Genomic DNA, 20,081 nt, shown 5'->3' on the forward strand with positions numbered 1-20,081 from the left:
ATTTTTCATATTGAGTTTTCTCGAACTTGCTTTGAGACTTCGCTGGAAGGTATTACTTCTAATTTACCGCTTAAAAGCCAGAATTTCTATTTTATCTTCAGTCAAGCTTTTGCGCATGAGTGTGAGTAATGTAAGGGATTCGTTTGTTTTTGCTTGTAATTCTTGGATTTTCTAGTAGATTCAAGAGGAGTAGGGGAGAAAAAGCCGTTGAGCTCTACAAACATTGGAGGCTTGGCGTTCCGGTTTCCCTATGCGCTACACACATGCATACCTAATAATCGCAACCGTCGCCATAACGATATATGTAATTTATATATATTCGCATATATAATTTGTTCATGGTAATAAGTTATAATTAGTATGCAATAAATTTACTTGACGTATACATGAAAATCGATTTCCGCTTTGTTGATGCATGCCATGAATTAGTACTTCTAATAATTTCCTGGTATGTATGTATAAACATTTAAAATTTGCAATACACAACATCAATATATTGGTAATCATATGTAATAGTTTTCATAAATAGTTATAGATTTTATAGAGAGATATAGCATAGTTAATGTTGAGTAACATTTCGATTTTTCCATTTTGGGGTCGCGGCACGTTGAAAGGAAAATAAAAACTGGAACATAGAGAACTAAATAGGATAACTCCCGTTTTTTCCGAGTTGAAAAAAGGATAATTTTCCATCATAGATCTTAACATTTAAGGAATTCTGTAAAGCACCATCATATCTATAATTTTTCATCATTTGTCATTGCCAGGCTCTCGAAAAACTTGCACCATTCCATCAGCTTAACACACGCTTTCTCATTTCATGTCCTTTTTGTGTTTTAAAATTTGCTATATTTAGTTTGGCAATTTGTTTGTTTCGTTTTTTTAATGTTATTGCTGTTGAGTTGGGCTTAAACAAATTCGTTAGGCTGAAACGCGTTTTGTCAACTAGGTTACGTACATCTCGCTTTGTTTTTTATTCGTTTTTTGTCGCTTGTTTGTCTAGGGAGGGACTTTGTTCTGATCTTTGTCTTTAGTTACATTAACTTCGATTGGAGTGGCGTGCTTAGATTACTTAGCTGGCTTTCGTTCAAGCTTTACAATCGTCGATTGCTTTTTATTTTTCCTTCTCTCTCTGTTCTGACAGGTATTATATTTCCTCTTGCGTTTTTCAAATTTTCTTAAATATTTATTCGTTGTATTTGAAGAAATTCTCAAGGGTGCCTTTCTCTCTGTTTTATTTCATCGCTCACTTGCTAACCCAATTTCACGTTCGTGTCACTACTAAGTTTTTTGAGAGAGCCTATGTTTAATACCGAAAGATTAATAGGTAATGGACTAACATATGAAAGTGGCTAAGCGAAGTTTCAATGGTTAATCGAACAAATGTTAATAGAGAAGAAAAGGTTTATTGTAATATTATGCATACATCATTTATTTTTAGCAAAAGTTATACATTTAATTATAAAACATAAACACATTTATGTCTTATTTGTTTTGCTTTCTGTTTGGTTTTTTCTGCATCTAGCTTTCCTTCTCGTTCTGCATTGTCTATGGTTTGACTATAAGCCAAACGACTCTATCTGTTTACGCATTCAGTTCTGTTTTCGTACCTCAATTTATACATTTATTTATAGCTTAAATATTTGTCAAGTTTGTTTTCAATCTTTGGTGGATTGGGGCTTCTATGCCTGCAAATTTTATTTTTATTCTCTGTTTAAAAATATCCGAGAGTATGCTTTCTCCTACCATCACAAACAAAAACTTAACTACAGCTTTATCATTTCCGTTTCCTATTTTCATTTTCGTTTTGGAAGCTATTCTCTTTGGGAGAGTCGACTAGACGTTTTAAAAGTGCATCAACGAAAAATGTAAAGCAAGTTCTTCAAATTGGATATAATCTAAGATAAATACAAAGTATAGAGCGAAAAAAACGGGATATGGCTACTAATATTTCATTGAAAAACTAAACTCGAAAAATGAACAAGTAGGCTAATGCGCCTTCTTCAAACTTAGGGCAATTAACCAAAACATAGAAATCGTTGCCTAAAATTACAAAAAGAATCCATGAAATGGGCTGATGACGAACCAAAGTAAACTTTAAAAGAACCAATTGGACCAGGTGGGCATATAGCCATTGCTGTTGCTACTGTTTTTGTTGCCCGAACCGCCGCCGGAGGCACTGGCCGACATGCCGATGCCATTCCGCTGGCCCGCCGCATTGGCCGAGCTGTTGCTGGCCGGAGGAGCTGCGGCGCTGTTGGCCACATTGGTCAAGAACTGGGCGAACTCCTGCTGCAACTGAAGCTGCTGCTGCAGCAGCTCGTACTGATTCTGGGGCTTATTGTATATGAACTTCGTGGATGTCTTCAGGATGTTCTGGTTGTTGCTGCTGTTGTTGTTGCTCGTCGACGACGAAGACGAGGAGGACGCAGTGGCTCCGGCATCGCCGCTGGAAATTGAGTGACTGCTGCTGCTGCTGTTGGTGCTGGCGACAGTGGCGGCCACATCTCCAGCGGCTGCTGCAGTGCCGCCTGCTGTCCTCTTAGGTGGCGCCATTGATTGTTGCTTGTTGCTCGAGGATCCCGGCTTCTGTTTGCTCGTATTGCTTATGCTACTGCCCATGTTGTTGTGCTGCCTGCTACTGCTGTTGTGGTGGTTAACGTATTTGCCAAGTTGATGATGGGCTGCTGCTGTGCTGCAGCCATTGCCGTTGCTGTTGTTGCTGTTGCTAATGTTATTGTTGTTGCTGATGCTACCGATGTTGTTGCTGTGGTGTTGGTGGTGATTGTGGAGGACTAGACCATTGGCCGCCAGAGCTGCCGCCGCCGCGTTGGCATTGACAACAGCAGCCAACTTGGTTAATAATTACGTTTGCTTGTTCTTGTTGGTCTTGAAGCTGACCTGAAGCACTCGGTTGCCAAGTGTGTAGCCGTTCAGCGACTGGATGGCCAGAACCGCCTCCTCGTAGTTCGTCATGGTGACGAAGCCGAAGCCCTTGCACTTGTTGCTCTGCAGATCGCGAATAACCTGGGAATATATTTAGAAAACATATTATAACTTTATACTTAAAGCCAACTCTTATTATCTACATTAAATGCATTCTTTAAATTTTATACATATCGGTATTATCTTAAATTTTAAAACTCGCTCTTTAAGTTTTTGGTAGTGATGGGCTTTATAACACTTCTTGAAAGTGTCAGAACACCACCGGATATTATGATACTTCTTGGTTGGAAGTTATTACACTTCAAAAGTTTCTTTCTTTGTAGAACATTATGCCCATGGAGGCTCACCTTGACTGACTGCACGGCTCCAAAAGGTCCAAAAAGCTGCCACAGCACGTTCTCCTCGGTCTCGGGCGCCAGGTTGTAAACGAAAATGCACCAGCCGGAGCTGGCGATGGTATTGCCTTGGATCATGCCGTTGGTGATCAGGTCACTGGTCAGCGGTGAGTAGCGCGAGATTACAGAGCTGCAGGGTAGTAAAACAAGAATTTATTAATTAATTATCAACATTTCTATATCTCAGAGGGCACTCCTTACCTGTAACGACCCGCATTGGGATGAATGGCAGCTGCTGCGGCGGCTGCGGCCGCTCCGGCAGCAGCGTTGGCCGGAAATGCTCGTCCGCCCCGCGGGTTCTGGGGCGCTATGTAGGCCGCCAGCGGCTGCATGCTGTTCTTGTTGCTGCTAGGATTGTTGGCGAACTTGACGGTTATCGGTTCGGTGGAATTCTTCGGAGTGGTGCCGTTTAGCTCTTTAATGGCCCGGTCGGCCTCAAATCGCTGATCGAAGCGTATAAAGCCAACGCCCTTGGAGAGACCTAAAACCATCCAGAAGGTCAGTACACATGGCTAATACACTTTTATTCAGGCAATATGTCCAGCGGATGGAAAAAGAATTTAGAAGCAGGGCAAATGCGCAAGAGATACGTTTTATTTCTGAGCCATGCATTTCTGATTGTTAATGAATATAAAACAAGGAATGTGAGCTGCGAGGCTAGTTTAATTATTTCCCAGAAGTAAAGACTTTCTACTGTAGAAGAATTTACCACATCTGGCTTTAATTATTCTAGCACTCGAGCATATTAATTCCTTTCGAAATGAGATAATAAGTGTTTCTTCATGAGCGATGAACAGCTATGAGAAATAGTTAAACATAAGACAAATAAAAACATACCCGGAGCATGTTCATCTTATTTGGTATTACATGTAAAAATAAAATTGTAAATAATATTTGCATTAATTGTAAATCACTAATTAAAATGGAGAATATATTGTGGAGCGGCAGCAAAAATAGAAACAAAAGTGTGTGCTGTAGGCTAGAATTAATTCAGAAACATTTGTTTAATAAATTTTAGTTTGGACATGCTTTTCAAAGAAGACTACGCAATACTCGAAAGTCCAGGATCCGATTTGTCGGATTTATCCGACTCTCTGGACGTCTTTTATCTTATTTTTAACCATCGATATCTACCATATATTCTCGCCATCTGACTATGCATCCCAACTCACCAGTGATATTATCACAAAGAATACGCGAGGTTATGATCTTGCCGTATGGACTGAACAATGATTCCAAATCCGACTGTGTCATATTTTTTGGAAGACCCGATACATAGAGATTGGCACCCTTGATGCTCTCGGAGCTGGGGCGTGCAATGGAGACCTTGATGGTTTTGTTCTGCAGCCGTAGGCCATTCAAGGCATTGATGGCCTTTTCCGCATCCTCCTGCTTCACGTAGTTGACGAATCCGTAGCCCAGACTTTGACCTGTAAGTAAGTGAGATGTATAAGACAACAAATTAATCAGTATTTTATAATATAGTATTAACGAGTTTGCCACAGGGTTCTGAAATTACTTTTGTGATATATATATAAAGGTGCTCAAAAGTATGCAACAATATATTTCAAATATGTCTTAGGTTCGATGTATGCTTGACAATGAATGTTCTTCTTTTTACAGCTTGTTTATTTAAGAACCGTTTCTAAGGATTTCAAATTTCTAATATTTTACATTATATATGGTATAGTCTTTTGGTATTTGAGTTTAGATTTTGATAGGATACTACTTTCTCACCTGTAACCTTGTCGCGTATCAACTTGCAGCTTTCCACCTCGCCAAAACTGACGAACAGCGAGCGGATCTCGTCCTGCGACATGGTCTGCGGCAAGTAGTTCACAATCAAATTGGTCTTGGGATCTGGCTCGTTATTGTTGTTGTTGTTTGCAGTGGCATTGTTATTGTTGTTGTTGTTATTATTGTTGTTGTTCGCCGCATTGTTTGCAGTGGCCTGGCCACCCGATGTGTTTGTTGCCGATCCGGTGCCCGCTGCTGCAGTCGTGGACGCAGTGGTGCCTCCGTTGGTTTGGGCCTGGCTGTTGGTCACATTGTTGGCCGGAGTCGGTCCTCCGCCGGATCCGGTGGTGCTTCCCACGCCGCTGGCGCCGCCCGTGCCGGATGGCTGTTGCTGCTGCTGTTGCTGCACGGCTGTCTGACCCTCGACCATGGTGCGGAAGCTGCTGCTGAATGGGATTTACTTGTTAGAAATCAGGCGTTCATAACTAGGACAGGCGATTGCGTCGCTTCTATCGACTCAAAAGTTTGAAATAACTCAACTGATGCGGCCAAACTAATATAATAAAGGGTTTTAAAACGAATAAGACAACTAGCTCAACTGAGGTTTTATAGGATAATAGGGTATAAACTGTTCTATTAATGTGACCGCAAGTGGGGATTGCAAAGCGATTGACTTTACAGCTCTCTTCTTCGAAAACTTGTTCAATAGACAGAAACAGAGATGGTGATTAAATCAAATAGTGGCTGTAGATATAATACTGCTGTGAAGTCTGCAAATATATAAATGCAAATTAGTTTATTTTATTCAGGGGAATGCAGTTCCGCTTACCCTTTCTAAGATGCACACTCCGAGCAACCGCAGCGGATGGCCAAATCTGATCTGAGCTCTTACTATAGCCTAGTTAAAAGCGTCATCCACTACGTACAATCTATTTGGTATGCCAGAAAGTTTACTGCAAGGGAATAAGTAGAGCAAAAAACAATAAACACAAAGTTAAAATAAAAATCAATTATTTTAATTTAATTTAAATGAAATGCGGGTATGCAAACAGCCATCGCCAGCGGTTCTTGCAAATGGGGGGACCCACACAAGAGTAAACATTTTGAATAAACCCATACAAATGTCGAGGGCTCTTTGCCTCTGCGGTGGGCAAATTTGCTGGCTGGCCTGGCAGACCGACAGACTGACTGGCTGGTGAATGCAAATAGGGCCAAAATACCCAAGTATTGACTGAAAAATCGATTCAATTAAAATGGACCCCCTGCCCCCGAAACGGGTAATTGAATTGGAGGCCTATTACTATTCCTTCACCAGAGAAATCGTACTTTTCTGCAAGATCGACACTAAAAATATGAATGAAATCAATTCGATTTGTGTAGCGAAAAGGTGTTATTGTTTACAGCCCAAAATAACATCTGACGTATGGCTTATTTCCTTAATTTGTGGCTGTTTGCCGCACTCTTTCAGTGTATCTGCTTCTTGTTACTCAGACAATAAATTGGACAAAAACAAAAACGGATTTTTAGACCACTTTCCAATTGGCCTTTCCCTTATAGCCATGGCACACAATAAAGATTAAATAAAAGTTTTAAACTATAAAATACTTTGTAACCTCTTGTTCCCATTTTGAAATATTTGTGTGCTTTCCAAGAAGTTTCTTGAACGAACCTTAAAAGTTTTCAAGTTTACCAATACATTAATAACCAACAAGTTTTTAAGATTTTTTTTTAAAATATTTTTACTTCTTTTCTACCTTTTTAAAATGTTTTTGCGGTCGCAATATGTTTCTACACTAATAGTTTTCCAATCAAATCAACACCCTTCAAATGATTACACAGAAGTCTAGCAAACTGTTTATTATTTCAAGAATATTTGTTCCTTTTTCAAGAACAAATTCTTCCACCTTCGGTCATATTTTCACAATTAAAGATTAAATAAAAGTTTTAAACTATAAAATACTTTGTAACCTCTTGTTCCCATTTTGAAATATTTGTGTGCTTTCCAATACCAAAAAGCTATAAAAATGTTTACTTTTTAACATTTTTACTCCTTTTCTACCTTTTTAAAATGTTTTTGCGGTCGCAATATGTTTCTACACTAATAGTTTTCCAATCAAATCAACACCCTTCAAATGATTACACAGAAGTCTAGCAAACTGTTTATTATTTCAAGAATATTTGTTCCTTTTTCAAGAACAAATTCCTCCACCTTCGGTCATATTTTCACAATTCGTCTGGGCAGTTTGTTGCATTCAACGCCGCAAATCGTGCGAAAAGTTTTATTTTAAAAATAAACAATCAAATGAGTGTGTGAGAAGACACAAGAGCGAAGAATTGCGCCGCTGCGTAGCCGGCAAGATTATGTATTTTCGAAAATATTTTTAAAGCAGCTGATGCGCGGTGCTGACGTCTTGTGTTTGAGGTTAAGTAGCTTGCTGGCAGAGAGAGAAGAGCCAGTGACTCAGAGAAGGGCCAAAATATTGAAATATATTTTCGAATTACATAAAGCAGGGGGAGTTTCCCGGTTACCTTTGATTTCTGTACGGGAAAATCAATGGAAATTCGGTTGCTGATCTGTTGTTTCTACGCGATTACGAAACGAATTTTCGGGCTATGTTTGGTTTTGTATTTTTAAATAATAACCGAACCAAACGGAAACCGAACGAGAAAGCGCTCCACAAAAACACAAAGGGCGAGACAAACGGAAAAGCAATAAAGATTCTGGAATACTTCTACGATATCAAATTGTGTTGGTTGTGTGTGCCGTTTAGAAATGAAAAACCAAGCCAAACCGAAACGTGAAACTAATTCGTAATAACAATAACAATAAGGAAATAAAACCGAACGGAAAGTAGAAAAGAACGCGTTCCTGCAACTCAACAGAACAGAAATAAACTGATTTGCCGAGCGGCGTGGAAATTATTTTTATGCCCCGCCGACGAGGGCAACCCAGAGCTATGTGTCCAAGAACCGGGAGAGCCCCGAGAGCGAGGCGAGGCTTCTTGGCCAGAAGTCGTCGAATCCAACGCTCTTCGCCCGCTCGGGGCAAGAGAATCCCGCCGCTGGGAATGGATCAAAACTTACACGACTGCGGTTTCCCCATAGCGAGCACACATATCCGTAAGGTGGATAGGCGGAGGTAATTTATAATTGGATTTTGCGCAGGCACACACACCTGCACGGCGCTGTATTTTTATAATTGCGTTATGGGAACTGGTTAAGACTCGGATTCGATGGAGGTCTGCCCTCTGGGCCACTCCGAGAGTTGTGAATGCAGTTCTTGCTTCGAAGACAGCTGTTCCCGAGCAAAACCCATGTTCTTACTGCAAAACAGTTGTTCAAACTTCTAAAACAGAGAAACTTGCTTCGGAACATATGGTTTAGTAGTTTGTGGGATATCATACTCACAATCGAAGCAAACTATGTCCTGGAATAGAACATTACACTTGAATTTTTGTTCGTAATAATAAGTTTATCCTACAGTACACTTTATATACAGTTTAAGTTTTTTGAATCGAAGCCTTTAACTTCGTTTTGAGATAATATATCTATCTTCCGATGTAAAGTAGGGTTGTTTAACTTAAACCAGCATCTACATTCAAGGACTGAGGAAACATTTAGTTATAGATTGCACTTTAAGATCATTTACACTCTCTATAGCGAGCCTTCGAGCTTTCTAAGTTAGAGTTTTTAAAGTTCCACTGATTTATATTCATTAACTAGAGTTTATCTTACCAAAAGGTTAAAACGAAGTAATAGAAAATAATAATTTAGGGGTGCCACATAACTTTATAGGGTTATGAAAGCCTGTTTTTTCACTTAAGGTGTCCAAAAGTAGGCAGTAAATAGTCATCTTTATAATTCATTGTACTTCTGAGATTAAAATAAATTGTAGCATACTTTTAGACATCCAAATAATATATTTAAATATACTTTTTTATTAAATCGTATTTAATTTTAATGGTTGCATACGATAATACTATAACTATGGCCAGATCATAAACCACACTTGAAAGGATTCCACTTCTGAGAACTGAAAACATTTTAAGACTTCTGAAAGTACTTTTCTTTCCTAACCAAAGGGTCAAACTTTTCGGCTCCCAACCCCCGAGAAGAGTCTTGCGCTGCTCCTTAAATGCACGCCCTCAAATAATGGGGCGCAACCATTAATTTTCATTCATAAATAGTTGCAAATTGTTTCCGGCTAATTGACGGATAGGATTGCACATACCTATGCAGGCACTCACACACATACACATACACCGGGGAGGTGGCGAAGACGTATTCAAAGGGCAGGAACAAAACAAAAAAGTGACACACCTTGGCAAAGGAAAAGTGCAGAGGGAGAGAGTACGATGAAGTGCTGGCCAAAGGAAGGGGCCAGAAAAGTAGCGGAACATCTAAGGACGACGGCTGAGGCCGCTTGCATTTGGGTGCGGCAAAAATAAACAGGATATATAGACAGAGAGCAGGAGAGAGAGAGAGTGTGAGAGCGCTGCCTGCAGCGGAAGCGCAGCAGTCAGCTGAGCGCGCCACAAGATATGCAATGGCTATAGAGCGCTAAGCAGGGAGAGTGGGAGCCCGGCCAGAGAGCGAGCTTAACTGCAAGCTGGCGTCGACGTGGACTGCGCTGCCCGGGCAGGGGCGCGTCGGAGGGGAGCCTGCGAGATCACGAGGGCACTAAAATAAAATATAAAATTTAAAAGTGCATTTTTTTTTAGATAATACTGATCGAAAAAAAGTATTGTCTACGTTTTTGTACAAAAATAACTTTAAATGTCCTTTGTTTAAAAGTATCAAAGAGGAAACAAACTCTTTTACCTTTATTTTTTTAAAACAATGTTATAGCTAAGAATATAATTTAAAAAAATATATTTGTGATTTCTACCTTAAAAACCTAAAATTCTTTAGCAGTAGTAGTAGTAATCAAATTCAAAAATGTCATAATAATGTCCTTACAAAATGAGTTATAAGTCAAGGAACTCGTTATTGATGGCCCCATCGACCCCCCTTGGAGAGTCCGCTCCTGTGCGGCGTTTTTTAGGTTAAATGGCGGCTGCAGGCAGCGAAATGAAAACTGCGATGCCGGCGCTGCACGAAACGCAGCTGCCTTTGCCTGTGTGGGTGTAGGCGGCATATATATATATCAGAGTGTAGAGAAATTGAGATTTCGCCGACTGCGAGCCGCCCCATTGAGCCCCGTTTTACTATCCGCACTCGCACACACACACACGAATGCAGGGCGAAAAATCGACTTTGGGTGTGGGCACTTTTTGCCCAACGAAGTGCTGTAACTTATATATCCGCTGCATTCTTCTCCTGTTCGCTTACTTTTATTCGCCAGCGCCGCAAAGTATACCACACCAATTTTCACAACTCTGTTCGAATTTCGAAAAACAAACTGGAACTGGAAAACTTCCTTCGTTGCAACTTATGTAGTTTCAAAACTTAATTGGGCACGCACACACTAAGGGTTTTTGAACTGATTCCGATGTATTTTTAAACACTACGTGCAAGTGGACACACGTATGCACATATATATATATACGTATATGTATGTGGGCGTAGTTGCGTGAGTGTATGCAAGATGTGTGTATTTTGATACCGATATACAACAATTCAGAAACGGCGACAATACGACGAGAATCAAAAAACACAACTTGCTGCCGGAGAGTGCAAGAACTAAATGATTAAAGTGTTCGATTGCCGCCAGGATAACTGCAGCCAGGACTTGGCGGCAGCGCTGCCGCGGCGCAGTCCGCGACGCCAGCAGCGGCAGCTCCTCGTCTCCTCCAATTGGCGTACAGTTGAGCACGGTGGTCCCAAAGAGAGTGGAGCAGCGGGCGCGGGGCGGGGAGGGGGGTCGAATGCACAGCATAACTGCGTAGTTTTGCACTGGCATGCACAGTGGGCCAAAGTCGGGCTTAGGGAAGTCTTGGGGATAAGAATCGCAGGGGATCGTCCAAGTTTATTGGATCCTAAAATATCAAATTTGACTTTCGTTCGAACTTACTTCAGCTGGAAATGTTATTTTCCGCAAATCCTATTTTTCAAATTAATAAATTAATACAAATAACTTTATAAAACAAAGTTTAACATTTTTTACAATGCAACATTTTATAATGCACAGTGATGCAAATTCAAGTTTTCAGGATATTTGGGGTGAATATTTTATCCTAAAAGCATGTTTATTGTAACTTACGCTAAAATGTTCGAATTGCAATATAGGGACTTATTAAAATACGAGAGAAATATTAAATTTGTTTATGTACCTCATCTTTTAAACTTAATGTTTTGATTCTGCTTGAGGTCTTGACCTTTTTCAATTATTATTTAAACAAACGCAAAGGACAACTGACAGGATATTATATTTGATCTATTCCAAAATAGTATAGTGGTATGCATAACTATATTAGTTTGTTATATTCCTGTACTCAGATAATATAGTATGATTTCTGTTTAACTTTTTATATTTTACTTATTTTCCTATTCTAATTGAAATGTAAGAAAATAAATATTAAATAGTTTTTTTTCATACACCTGACAGGATACTATGATAGGGCGATTCCAAAGTACCATAGAGGTATCCATATTTATATTATTTTCAAATTCATGTCCCCGAATAAGGTCCTACCACTACCCCAGTTGAACCCATTGTACCCACGAAAATTAATGGAAGGAAAGAAGAAGATAAAGTCAAAGGGAACTGCAAATAATAAAAAGCTGCAGCCGCAAGTTGCGCAGGCTGCAACAGCTCCGGCAACATAACGGCATACGCTCTCAGTCTCTCCTCGGCTCGGCACTTAACCGATGTACCCTACATTTGGCTTCGCAAAACATAAACAAGGAAATGCAGCCGTGAACACGAAACGAATTGCGGTAGGTTCTCCGCTCGGGAGAGAGCGGAGCGAGCCCCAAAGGAGAGCCAGATAGCGGGACAGAGAGAGAGAGAGATCCAAGTTTTGTAAGCCGGCCGCATTGCTGTTGTTGGAGCTGAGAGCTGAAGAGGCACCCAAACAAACACTTAAACAACAGCAACCACGGCAGCTGACTGAACCGTATTGCCAGGGAGGTGGCAAGAGGGGCTTGGCAGCAAAAGAGAGAGAGCGAACGAAGAGAACACCTAGGACATGGAGCTCAACTTGACATCATCATCATTTGTGTCAAAAGACCATTGAACTCTGAGAGCGGAATGGAACACCCATCTCCACCCCCAGCCAGCCGCCCGCAAGTATGCAACAATCCCTCGCTCTCCTTATTTATATGCGGTTTGTTTTGTTGCTGTTTGCACACAATAACAACAGCCCACACGCACGCATTCGTTTATGCTTAGGTGTTGCCGCACAATGCCTTCCAAACTGTTGGGGCACTTAACCCCTAATCGAATGTTTGACGCTCTTTCATAAAATGATATAAAATCAAACTTAATTTTTTGTACATTCTAGTCTAATTTATGTTTCCTTTAAAATTATTTGTTAGCCTGCTTTTAGCTTGGAAACTTTACCATCGTAAACATAAGGATCGATAATTTCAGAGCTTCACAACACTACTTTCAGCAAGAAGATACAAAAAAAAAAAGATTGTTTTTTGAAGAACTGTTTTAAATGTGGTTTTTATAATGTGAGTTCCACTTTTTCTAAACTTGTTTGATTATATTATTTCATACCAGCGTTATATTGACTGAATCAATCGAAAAACTATAATTTTGGGAAAGATTATTTATCTATATTTTAATTGTTTTCCCCTTACCTTACTTGTGGTTGATGCGTGGTCTGAATGTGGGAGTAATACCATTTACATATCTGGGTTCCAGGAATGGTCTTATGTTTGGATTCCTAGAATTACGATCGTAACTTGGAAGCGAATTCCCATGATTAGAATTCAATATCCTATTTTGAAAATTCCAATGGGCGTTCCAAGGAAAGCTTTGGTTGCTTGAATTTACAAGGAAGTTATCTGCAGCTGGTCTAAAAGGAGCTTTCCACTGCTGAGGATTTCGAGATGGGCTGCCATATTTCCAGTTTCCCGCCTGTCCATATTCGAAACCCTCTATTTTCTTTGACGTCCAAGACTGCGTGAAGAGCGGTCGGTCCGCGATCAAGGTCCTCTTGGTGGGCCTAAGAACGTGGTCCTGTAGCATCTTTGGAGGCAACGAACATTGACTGACCGGCACCGTGATTTTCAGGGATAAATCTTCACATTTGACTGGAACCTTAACCTCCTGATCTGGGTTTTCGACGCCCTCTTCACTTGTGCATTCGGACACGTGGCAGCGTTTTCTTTGACGGTCATTCTCAACATCGTTCGCCGCTGGTTTTGCTATGTTCAGAGCTGGGATTTGGGCCAGCGCCTTCGATCTTTGGCGCTGGAAACGCCTGCGCTTGGTGCGATCGTACTTTGGAGATTGGCCAACATAATCGAAAGAGTGCTCCTGATTGGACATTCTTTCAAATTAACTTTTAGTAAACGGCGAGTGAAGAAAACGTGGCAACTAGTTCCAAGAAACAAACGAAAACGCAGTGCTGACAACTTTTCGGTGCTGCCAGGCAAATTAAGCACTTTCAGCCGAGTTGGCAGTGCTGCAAAATATTTTTTTGGTGGCTTACCAACACTGTTCGATTAGCAGTGTTTTTAACGATTTTTTAAGATGATTTAAGTGATTTTACATTTCCTGTTCAATATTTTTTCGGAACTAAAGACTGCCTTCCATAATACAAATTGATGAAACATTGACTAAATTAATATTATTTTGAGTTCTGCAGCACACGAAAATAAAACGATAGGAAGATATGTAAATGTTACAATTTTTGATGTTTTATTCGTTTGATTTATCAACTACTGTTACGGTAATTGCATATTAAATTGGTTGTTTCTGTTTGTTGTTGCTTAAACTTTAATAAGTGTACTTGGTTTTAGCTGCAGCTGAATTTAATTATATTTGTACAAAATATATATTTAGTTCTAGTTTTTGTCAATGAACAACTTGTTGTCTAGCATTCATTTTGGTTTTCGCCTCGCTTGCCCGCCCAAAGTCCAGCTTAAAACTTAATTCTGTTGGTTTTGCTGTTCGATCTGTCGGTTTGCTTTGTTTCACTACAATAACGCTTAACAAAATATAATTATTAACTATTACTAGGCGCGTTTCGTTTGTTGTTGTTGTTTCTGTGTTTTTTTGTTTGTTTGTTGTTGTTGTCGTTTGCTTATTGCTGCAAGTTAATCTTGTCACTTTGAAAAAATTTAACTATAATTTCTACGTCGTTTAGTTAATTCATCGTGTATATATATAAAAATATATATATAAGTAAGTATATATAATTAGGCATTTAATTAGTTGTATTTTAATTATATGCATGTGTGTGTCCGTGTGTTCCGTTCTAAGTAATCGTATTATTTACAGCGCTTTAATAATTAACAATACATATGTATGTGTATCAATTTATAATAATTACACTTAGTTGCATTGCACAATAAATTTGCGCACATTCTCCTCTCCCATCGGCATTCTTTAGTGGTAACTTAAAATTTGTCTATAATTTAAGGGTTTGTTTACGGTTTCATTTGTTGAATGCGAACGCCTTGTTTCCCCAGAACCATTGTTAATAATAATTAAATAATTTGCTTTCTTATTTTGGTTTGCTTTCCCTTTTGTTTTTCGTTACATCTTCGCTTTGATTTTCGTAGTTTTCGATTTCGTATTTGCCAAAAAGGAGAGTCAACAAGAAAATGCTGTCCCAATGTATTCGATATCCCTACCATCCCGACCCCATCGTCGTATCCCAAGTCCTGACGACTGAAATCGGCTTAGAGTAGTCTACAGCATTCACTTCGCTTTTTTGGCATTTAAAAATATATGTATTTCTTGTATATCGGCGGCTATATGTACAGCTTATATATCTATTTCATGGGCAAGTCTATTTCGATTGATTTTTAACTCGTTTAAGTCTACTAATGCACTATTAGTTGTTGCGTCTGTGTGAGAGTTTTGAGGCACCCATTATGAATTAAATCGAATGTGTTCGGGGATGGGTTGGAGATGGTGGTGAGATGCAAATAAAACCAAACGAGGGGATACATTTCCACATACATATAAATATATATTTAAAATATATATTGTTTTCATTCATGTATTTTGTTCTAAAACGTGTTGTGATTGCTTTTTAAGAAATTAATTTAAAATTAATAAAATAGTTGCATTAAACATAATTCATATTGAAATATTACAAAGAATTTATAACTATAACTTTTCTTTATATAGGCGATAATATATGTGTGTATATTTGCTAACATTTTTCTTTACCAAGGCTGCTGCAAAGCAAAATTAACTAAAACTTAAACAATTTAAAAAGCCGTTCCTCCTACTTTTTACTTTACGCATACGAAAACAAAATTCAACTAAAATGTTTGTGTTTTTTGGGGGGCGAGGGAGACAGGGAAAGGGGCTGGTTATTTTTGCTTTTTGTTTTGAGCTTACAGACTAGACGTACAGCTAATTTAACTTGTAATGTGTGTTTGTTTTTTGTTGGTTTGTGGTAATATCAATTAAAACTAGGCATAAATATAAAGCTTAACATGCTTAAAACAATTGAAAATTGAGCATAAGGAAATAAGTAAATGGTGTGCATATACAAAATACATACATATAAAAATTATACATTAATAACAAATCGTTTCATGTGTTGTTTCTTGTTTCTGGTTTCTGTTGTTGTGGTTATCTTCGTTCTGTTGGAAGGTTGTTGGTTTCGATTTCCCCTCCCGCGTTACTCCTTTCCCTTGTTGACTAACTAAATTAGTAGCTTGTAGTAGATAATAGTTGCTAATTTGGCCTGACTTTTGTTTAGACACGTTTGGTGGTGTTTCCGTCGCCGTCTTCGTTTCCATTTCCGTTTCCGTTGCGCTTGCGGTCGCTGTTGCCGCTGTCGCTACTGCGACTGATGCGTCGGATGCGACACGGCATCCCTGAGCGTCTTGAGGCCCGCCTGAACGTACCGGAACACCTCGTGCATGGTGCTGTGCAACGTCAGCGGGCCGTTCTCGTGATCCAGCTTGCGGAAGAATTCTAAAAGAGAGCAATTCATATATAAATTAAAAACAGAACCACGGCACTGGGTTTCCTAGCTAAGACTGACCTATATGATTGCCTGTGCGCACCAAACGATCGGCTTGATCCCACAAATCGTGAGCATTGTTCACATAACTGAAATACTCATTCTGCTTGGACAGCTGATTGTGTATATCTTGAGGCACTATTTTGCCTGGCGGCGTATTCGAACCGGAGCCCTGTAAGTAGTGCAATTGTAATGCGGTTCCTTGGAACTTCAGTTGCTGGCGAGACTTACCTGCGAGCCCACCGAGTTCGATGGTGATATGGAGGAAGGCGTGTTGCCGTTGACAATGTCCACCCTGCCAACGCGAAAGAATTCCGAGAGATTGGCCAGGATGGCGCGAATAGCGGCCTTCCGCAGCTTATAAAGCTTTAGCGATATCAACGACTGGCAGCGCAAACTGTTAAGAGAAATATAGGAAAAAATTAGATTATTGGCATTCAATATAACCATGATTCAAATCAGAAAAGGCGATTTCGCACCTGAGAATGGCCACTTTGTTGTGCGTCTCGTGCTGCCCGTTTGTTGACTGTTGATAGGGACGAAACTTAGTGGAGATAAATCTGCAAGTTGAGGAAACATTAATGTTTAAGCCTGCTCTGCTAGCGACTCCCTAGTCGTGGGCGCACAAAGGTTGGCACACTTTACTCACTTAATTAGCGACAGGGTGTCCTTGTACATGGTATTGGTGGCCTGCTCGGAGCTGCAACGCTCCATGGCATCGGCAGTGAGCAGAAAGTAGACAACGGCCTCCAGATACAAGGTGACCTGGTTGAAGGAGTCGCGCTCCAAGTCGGCGGCATGCTTTCGGTTGATGGCCTCCTGCAGGAACTGATTGTTTTTTCTAAGGGATAAAATAACACATGGTTTTAGGATCTGCAACTAGGAAATGCTTAAGGAAATCCTCACCTGGGGTCGTCGCTGGTGTGCTCCACGTCACGATCGAAGTAGGAGCGGTAGATGAGACGCGGGGCAGGCTCCGGCTGCGGAGCCCTTGCAGCCGAGGCCGCTGTGGCAGAGGCTGCGGTGGCCGATGGAGGTGTCGTCTGCACAGCCTCGTTGCAGGTGGCTGGTGCCACGGTCACCGTTGGCGGAGGTGGTAGTGGTGACATGGCCAGCAGCTTTTTGGTCGGGCTGCCATTCGCAGAGGTTACATCGCCGGCACCAGCAGCTGCTGCGGCAGCGGCATCTTCGTGCAGCAACTGCAGCTTGTCGTAGGACAGACGATCGTGGTTGGGCATTCGCTCGTGGTTGTTGGAGGGCAGAAGCACGGGCACCGGCAGCAGTTCCTTGCCCATCTGTAGGTGGTCGGCTTTTGGCTTTTTCCGCTTCTTCTCCTTGTACGGGCTGGAACTGGAGCTGGAGCTGCGCTTGCGCCGCCGACCAGGAGGAGGTTGCTCACGCTCCCGATCTCGCTCACGTTCTCGTTCCCGCTCTCGCTCCCTGTCCCGGTCGCGCTCCTGTTTCAGCTGGAACTCCTGCTTGACGTTGCCGGGCTTGAATTTCGACTCATAGCCGGCGTCCAGCTCGGGCTCCGGTTTTACCGGATGCTCGTGCTTGACCTTGGCCGCGGAATTCGTGTCACCACCGGCAAAGCCATTGGGCACATGAACCGCGTTCGTGGCCTGATCCTTGGGCGTCAGATGGCCATTCTGCTGGGCGGGCGTGAGTTTCTTGAGGCGCATGATGCGCTCTCGCGAGAGCTTGCTAAGATCGATCTTGCATATGAGGGAGGTGAGATGCGGCGTGGTTGTGCGCGCCGGGGAGGCCAGACCGGCGCCCAGCTGCTGCTGCTGGGTGGGCGTCATCCGGGGCTTGACCGTAATAGGGGCAACGGTGGCAACTGGAACCTGTGATGGCTGTGCCGCCGCATCCAACTTGCCCTGCTGCTGCTCCTCCTGCAGGTCCACGATCACAACCTGACCCTGCTTCTTGGCGCCGCCCTCCTTCGGATTGAAGATCCTCGTCAGCGTGTTAATCTTATTCTTGTCGCTCTTCGACTTCCGTTCGCGTTCCTTCTCCCGCCGTGCCTCATCCTCCTCGCCGCTGCTACTGCTGCCCCCGCCGCCGCCTCCGCAGCCGCCACTCGAAGAGGAGCTCTCGGAACTGCTCAGCTGCTGGCTATGCTGACTCATGGCGAGCGGCTTGTAGGGTGGCAGCTGCTGTGCCACCGACTGACCACTTCCGGCCTGATTTCTGGCCTGATCCTCCTGCTCGCTGCCACTGCTGCTCGGCGAACTGCTTCCGCTGCCCAGCAGCGCCTTCTTCTGCACCCCGGCCCCAGTCTTGTTCAGCTTGACTATCCGACAGTTGGTATTCTGGGTTTCAGTGTCGTCGCTGCTGCTCGTGGAGCTGCTCGATTTGGAACTGGATCCTCCGCTCGAAGAGCTGTCCTCGTCGGAGCTACTGCTGCCAGCATGAACACTTGAGGGCTTCAGGGCGGTGGCGGCCACCAGCACGGGCGTGGCCACCTTCTTGGTGGGCGTGTTGCCGTTGGAGCTGCTCTGGCTGGAATGTTCGCGTTTCCTCGCCCTGCTCATGGCCAGCGGTGTCTTGGCCAGCGGCTTCTTGGCCGCCGTCAGCGTGGGACCCTTCGTCTGGGAGCTGCTACCGGCAGACGCACTACTCAGGTTCCCACTGCCGCCGCTCTGCTGCTGCTTCCGCGGTCGTCCACGTCCCTTTTTCACCGTATCCGCCGCGGGCTGGGTTTGAACCGAAACCGCTGAATGATCCAGACCCGGATGCTTGGGCGGTGGCTCATCGTCATCGCTGGAGTCCAGAATGGGGGCACTTGTGACCGGCTTTTTCTTGCGCGGCTTCTTTTGCCGCTGCTTGGGCGAAGTGGGCAGCGGCTGGATGGGCGTGAGGGTGACGCTATTGCTCGGTGGTGCCTTCTGCGACTGCGTCGGTGGCACTCGCATCACAGTTGTGATGGCGGCCGGAACACCGGGTATCTGGAGGGTTTCTCCAGGACCTGGCATGGGCACCACCTCGCCGCCGGCCGTACTGTCGGAGCTACTGCTGCTGCTCGAGGAGCTGCCACTGGCGCTGGTCCCGGAATCCGAGAGGCGGGCAGAGATCACTGCCTCCGCTGACTCTCGTTTGATTTTTGGTATCGCTCCTAGTGCCATCTCCGAAACAGCATCGATAGCCTCCTTTTTCACCGCCACCGGTGTGACACTCAGGCCACCGCCATAGCGCAATTGCTGCTCCTCGTCCTCATCCTCCTCCTCGCCCTCCTCCATGGCCATGTGATCGTCGTGGATCTTCTCGTTCTTCACAATCGCCGTCGTCACATCAATGGACTCGGGTATGATCTGGGCTCCACCGGGCAGGATTCCCGGCACCTTCATGCTCACATTGCCGGGCGAAACGCTTTCGGAATTCGCCTGAGGCTTGTGGAAGAACCGGCTCAGGTTCCATTTGTTGCTCTCCGTTGGCGAGGGTGTCTTGTTCGAGGAGCTGCCTCCGCTGCTCAGTGTGCCAGCCGAACCGCTTCCTGGGCCGACGACTGAGTTGGAGTTGACCACGGTTGATCCTCCATTGCCGCCTCCACTTCCGAATCCACTAGAGCTGAGCAGCCCGGTTATCGTATTGCTGCCACGGGCAATGATCTCATGGCGATACTTCTTGTTCTGCGCCCCATTGGACGTCAGTGGCTGGGGCCGATGCTGCTGCTGCTGCTGGAGGACCTGCGGCTGCTGGATGGAAAGTTGCTGCTGCTGCAGCTGGTGATGCTGCTGCTGCTGCTGGAGGTTGGGGTGGTGCTGCAGATCGTTCTTGCTGCTCGACTCGCTGCCCGACTCACTGGAATCGGACTCGGAGCTGTTGCTGCTGTTGCCCGCCGAACGACTGAAAGGGAAAGCAGCGATTTAGTTTGAACTTGGACTTGGATATTCTG

At 43.1% G+C, this 20,081-nt stretch overlaps 2 protein-coding genes across 5 annotated transcripts in view; both read right to left on the bottom strand.

Annotated features, from left to right (window-relative positions):
* Window positions 1-1,404: 1,404 nt before the first annotated feature.
* On the bottom strand, window positions 1,405-7,974 carry LOC108027777 (ELAV-like protein 2). Its single transcript, XM_044093989.2, is given in 8 exon segments — window positions 1,405-3,027; window positions 3,294-3,471; window positions 3,543-3,822; window positions 4,514-4,771; window positions 5,079-5,521; window positions 5,758-5,848; window positions 5,908-6,031; window positions 7,608-7,974. Coding segments are annotated over 5 exon segments (2,076 nt in total). The 5' UTR covers window positions 5,509-5,521; window positions 5,758-5,848; window positions 5,908-6,031; window positions 7,608-7,974; the 3' UTR covers window positions 1,405-2,097.
* A 5,896-nt stretch (window positions 7,975-13,870) lies between these two features.
* Window positions 13,871-20,081, bottom strand: part of LOC108027758 (AF4/FMR2 family member lilli) — a 73,603-nt gene continuing 67,392 nt past the window's right edge. For all 4 annotated transcript variants that reach the window (XM_050885605.1, XM_017099311.3, XM_050885604.1 and 1 more), the window contains 6 exons: window positions 17,090-20,032; window positions 16,833-17,024; window positions 16,663-16,743; window positions 16,415-16,580; window positions 16,205-16,355; window positions 13,871-16,134 (listed from right to left, as the gene is read on the bottom strand). In XM_050885605.1, coding sequence (XP_050741562.1) covers window positions 15,998-16,134; window positions 16,205-16,355; window positions 16,415-16,580; window positions 16,663-16,743; window positions 16,833-17,024; window positions 17,090-20,032 — 3,670 coding nt within the window. In that variant the 3' untranslated portion in view covers window positions 13,871-15,997. The remainder of the gene's footprint in view (window positions 16,135-16,204; window positions 16,356-16,414; window positions 16,581-16,662; window positions 16,744-16,832; window positions 17,025-17,089; window positions 20,033-20,081) is intronic.

This window comes from Drosophila biarmipes, chromosome 2L (assembly GCF_025231255.1).
Source record: "Drosophila biarmipes strain raj3 chromosome 2L, RU_DBia_V1.1, whole genome shotgun sequence".
NCBI lineage: Eukaryota > Metazoa > Arthropoda > Insecta > Diptera > Drosophilidae > Drosophila > Drosophila biarmipes.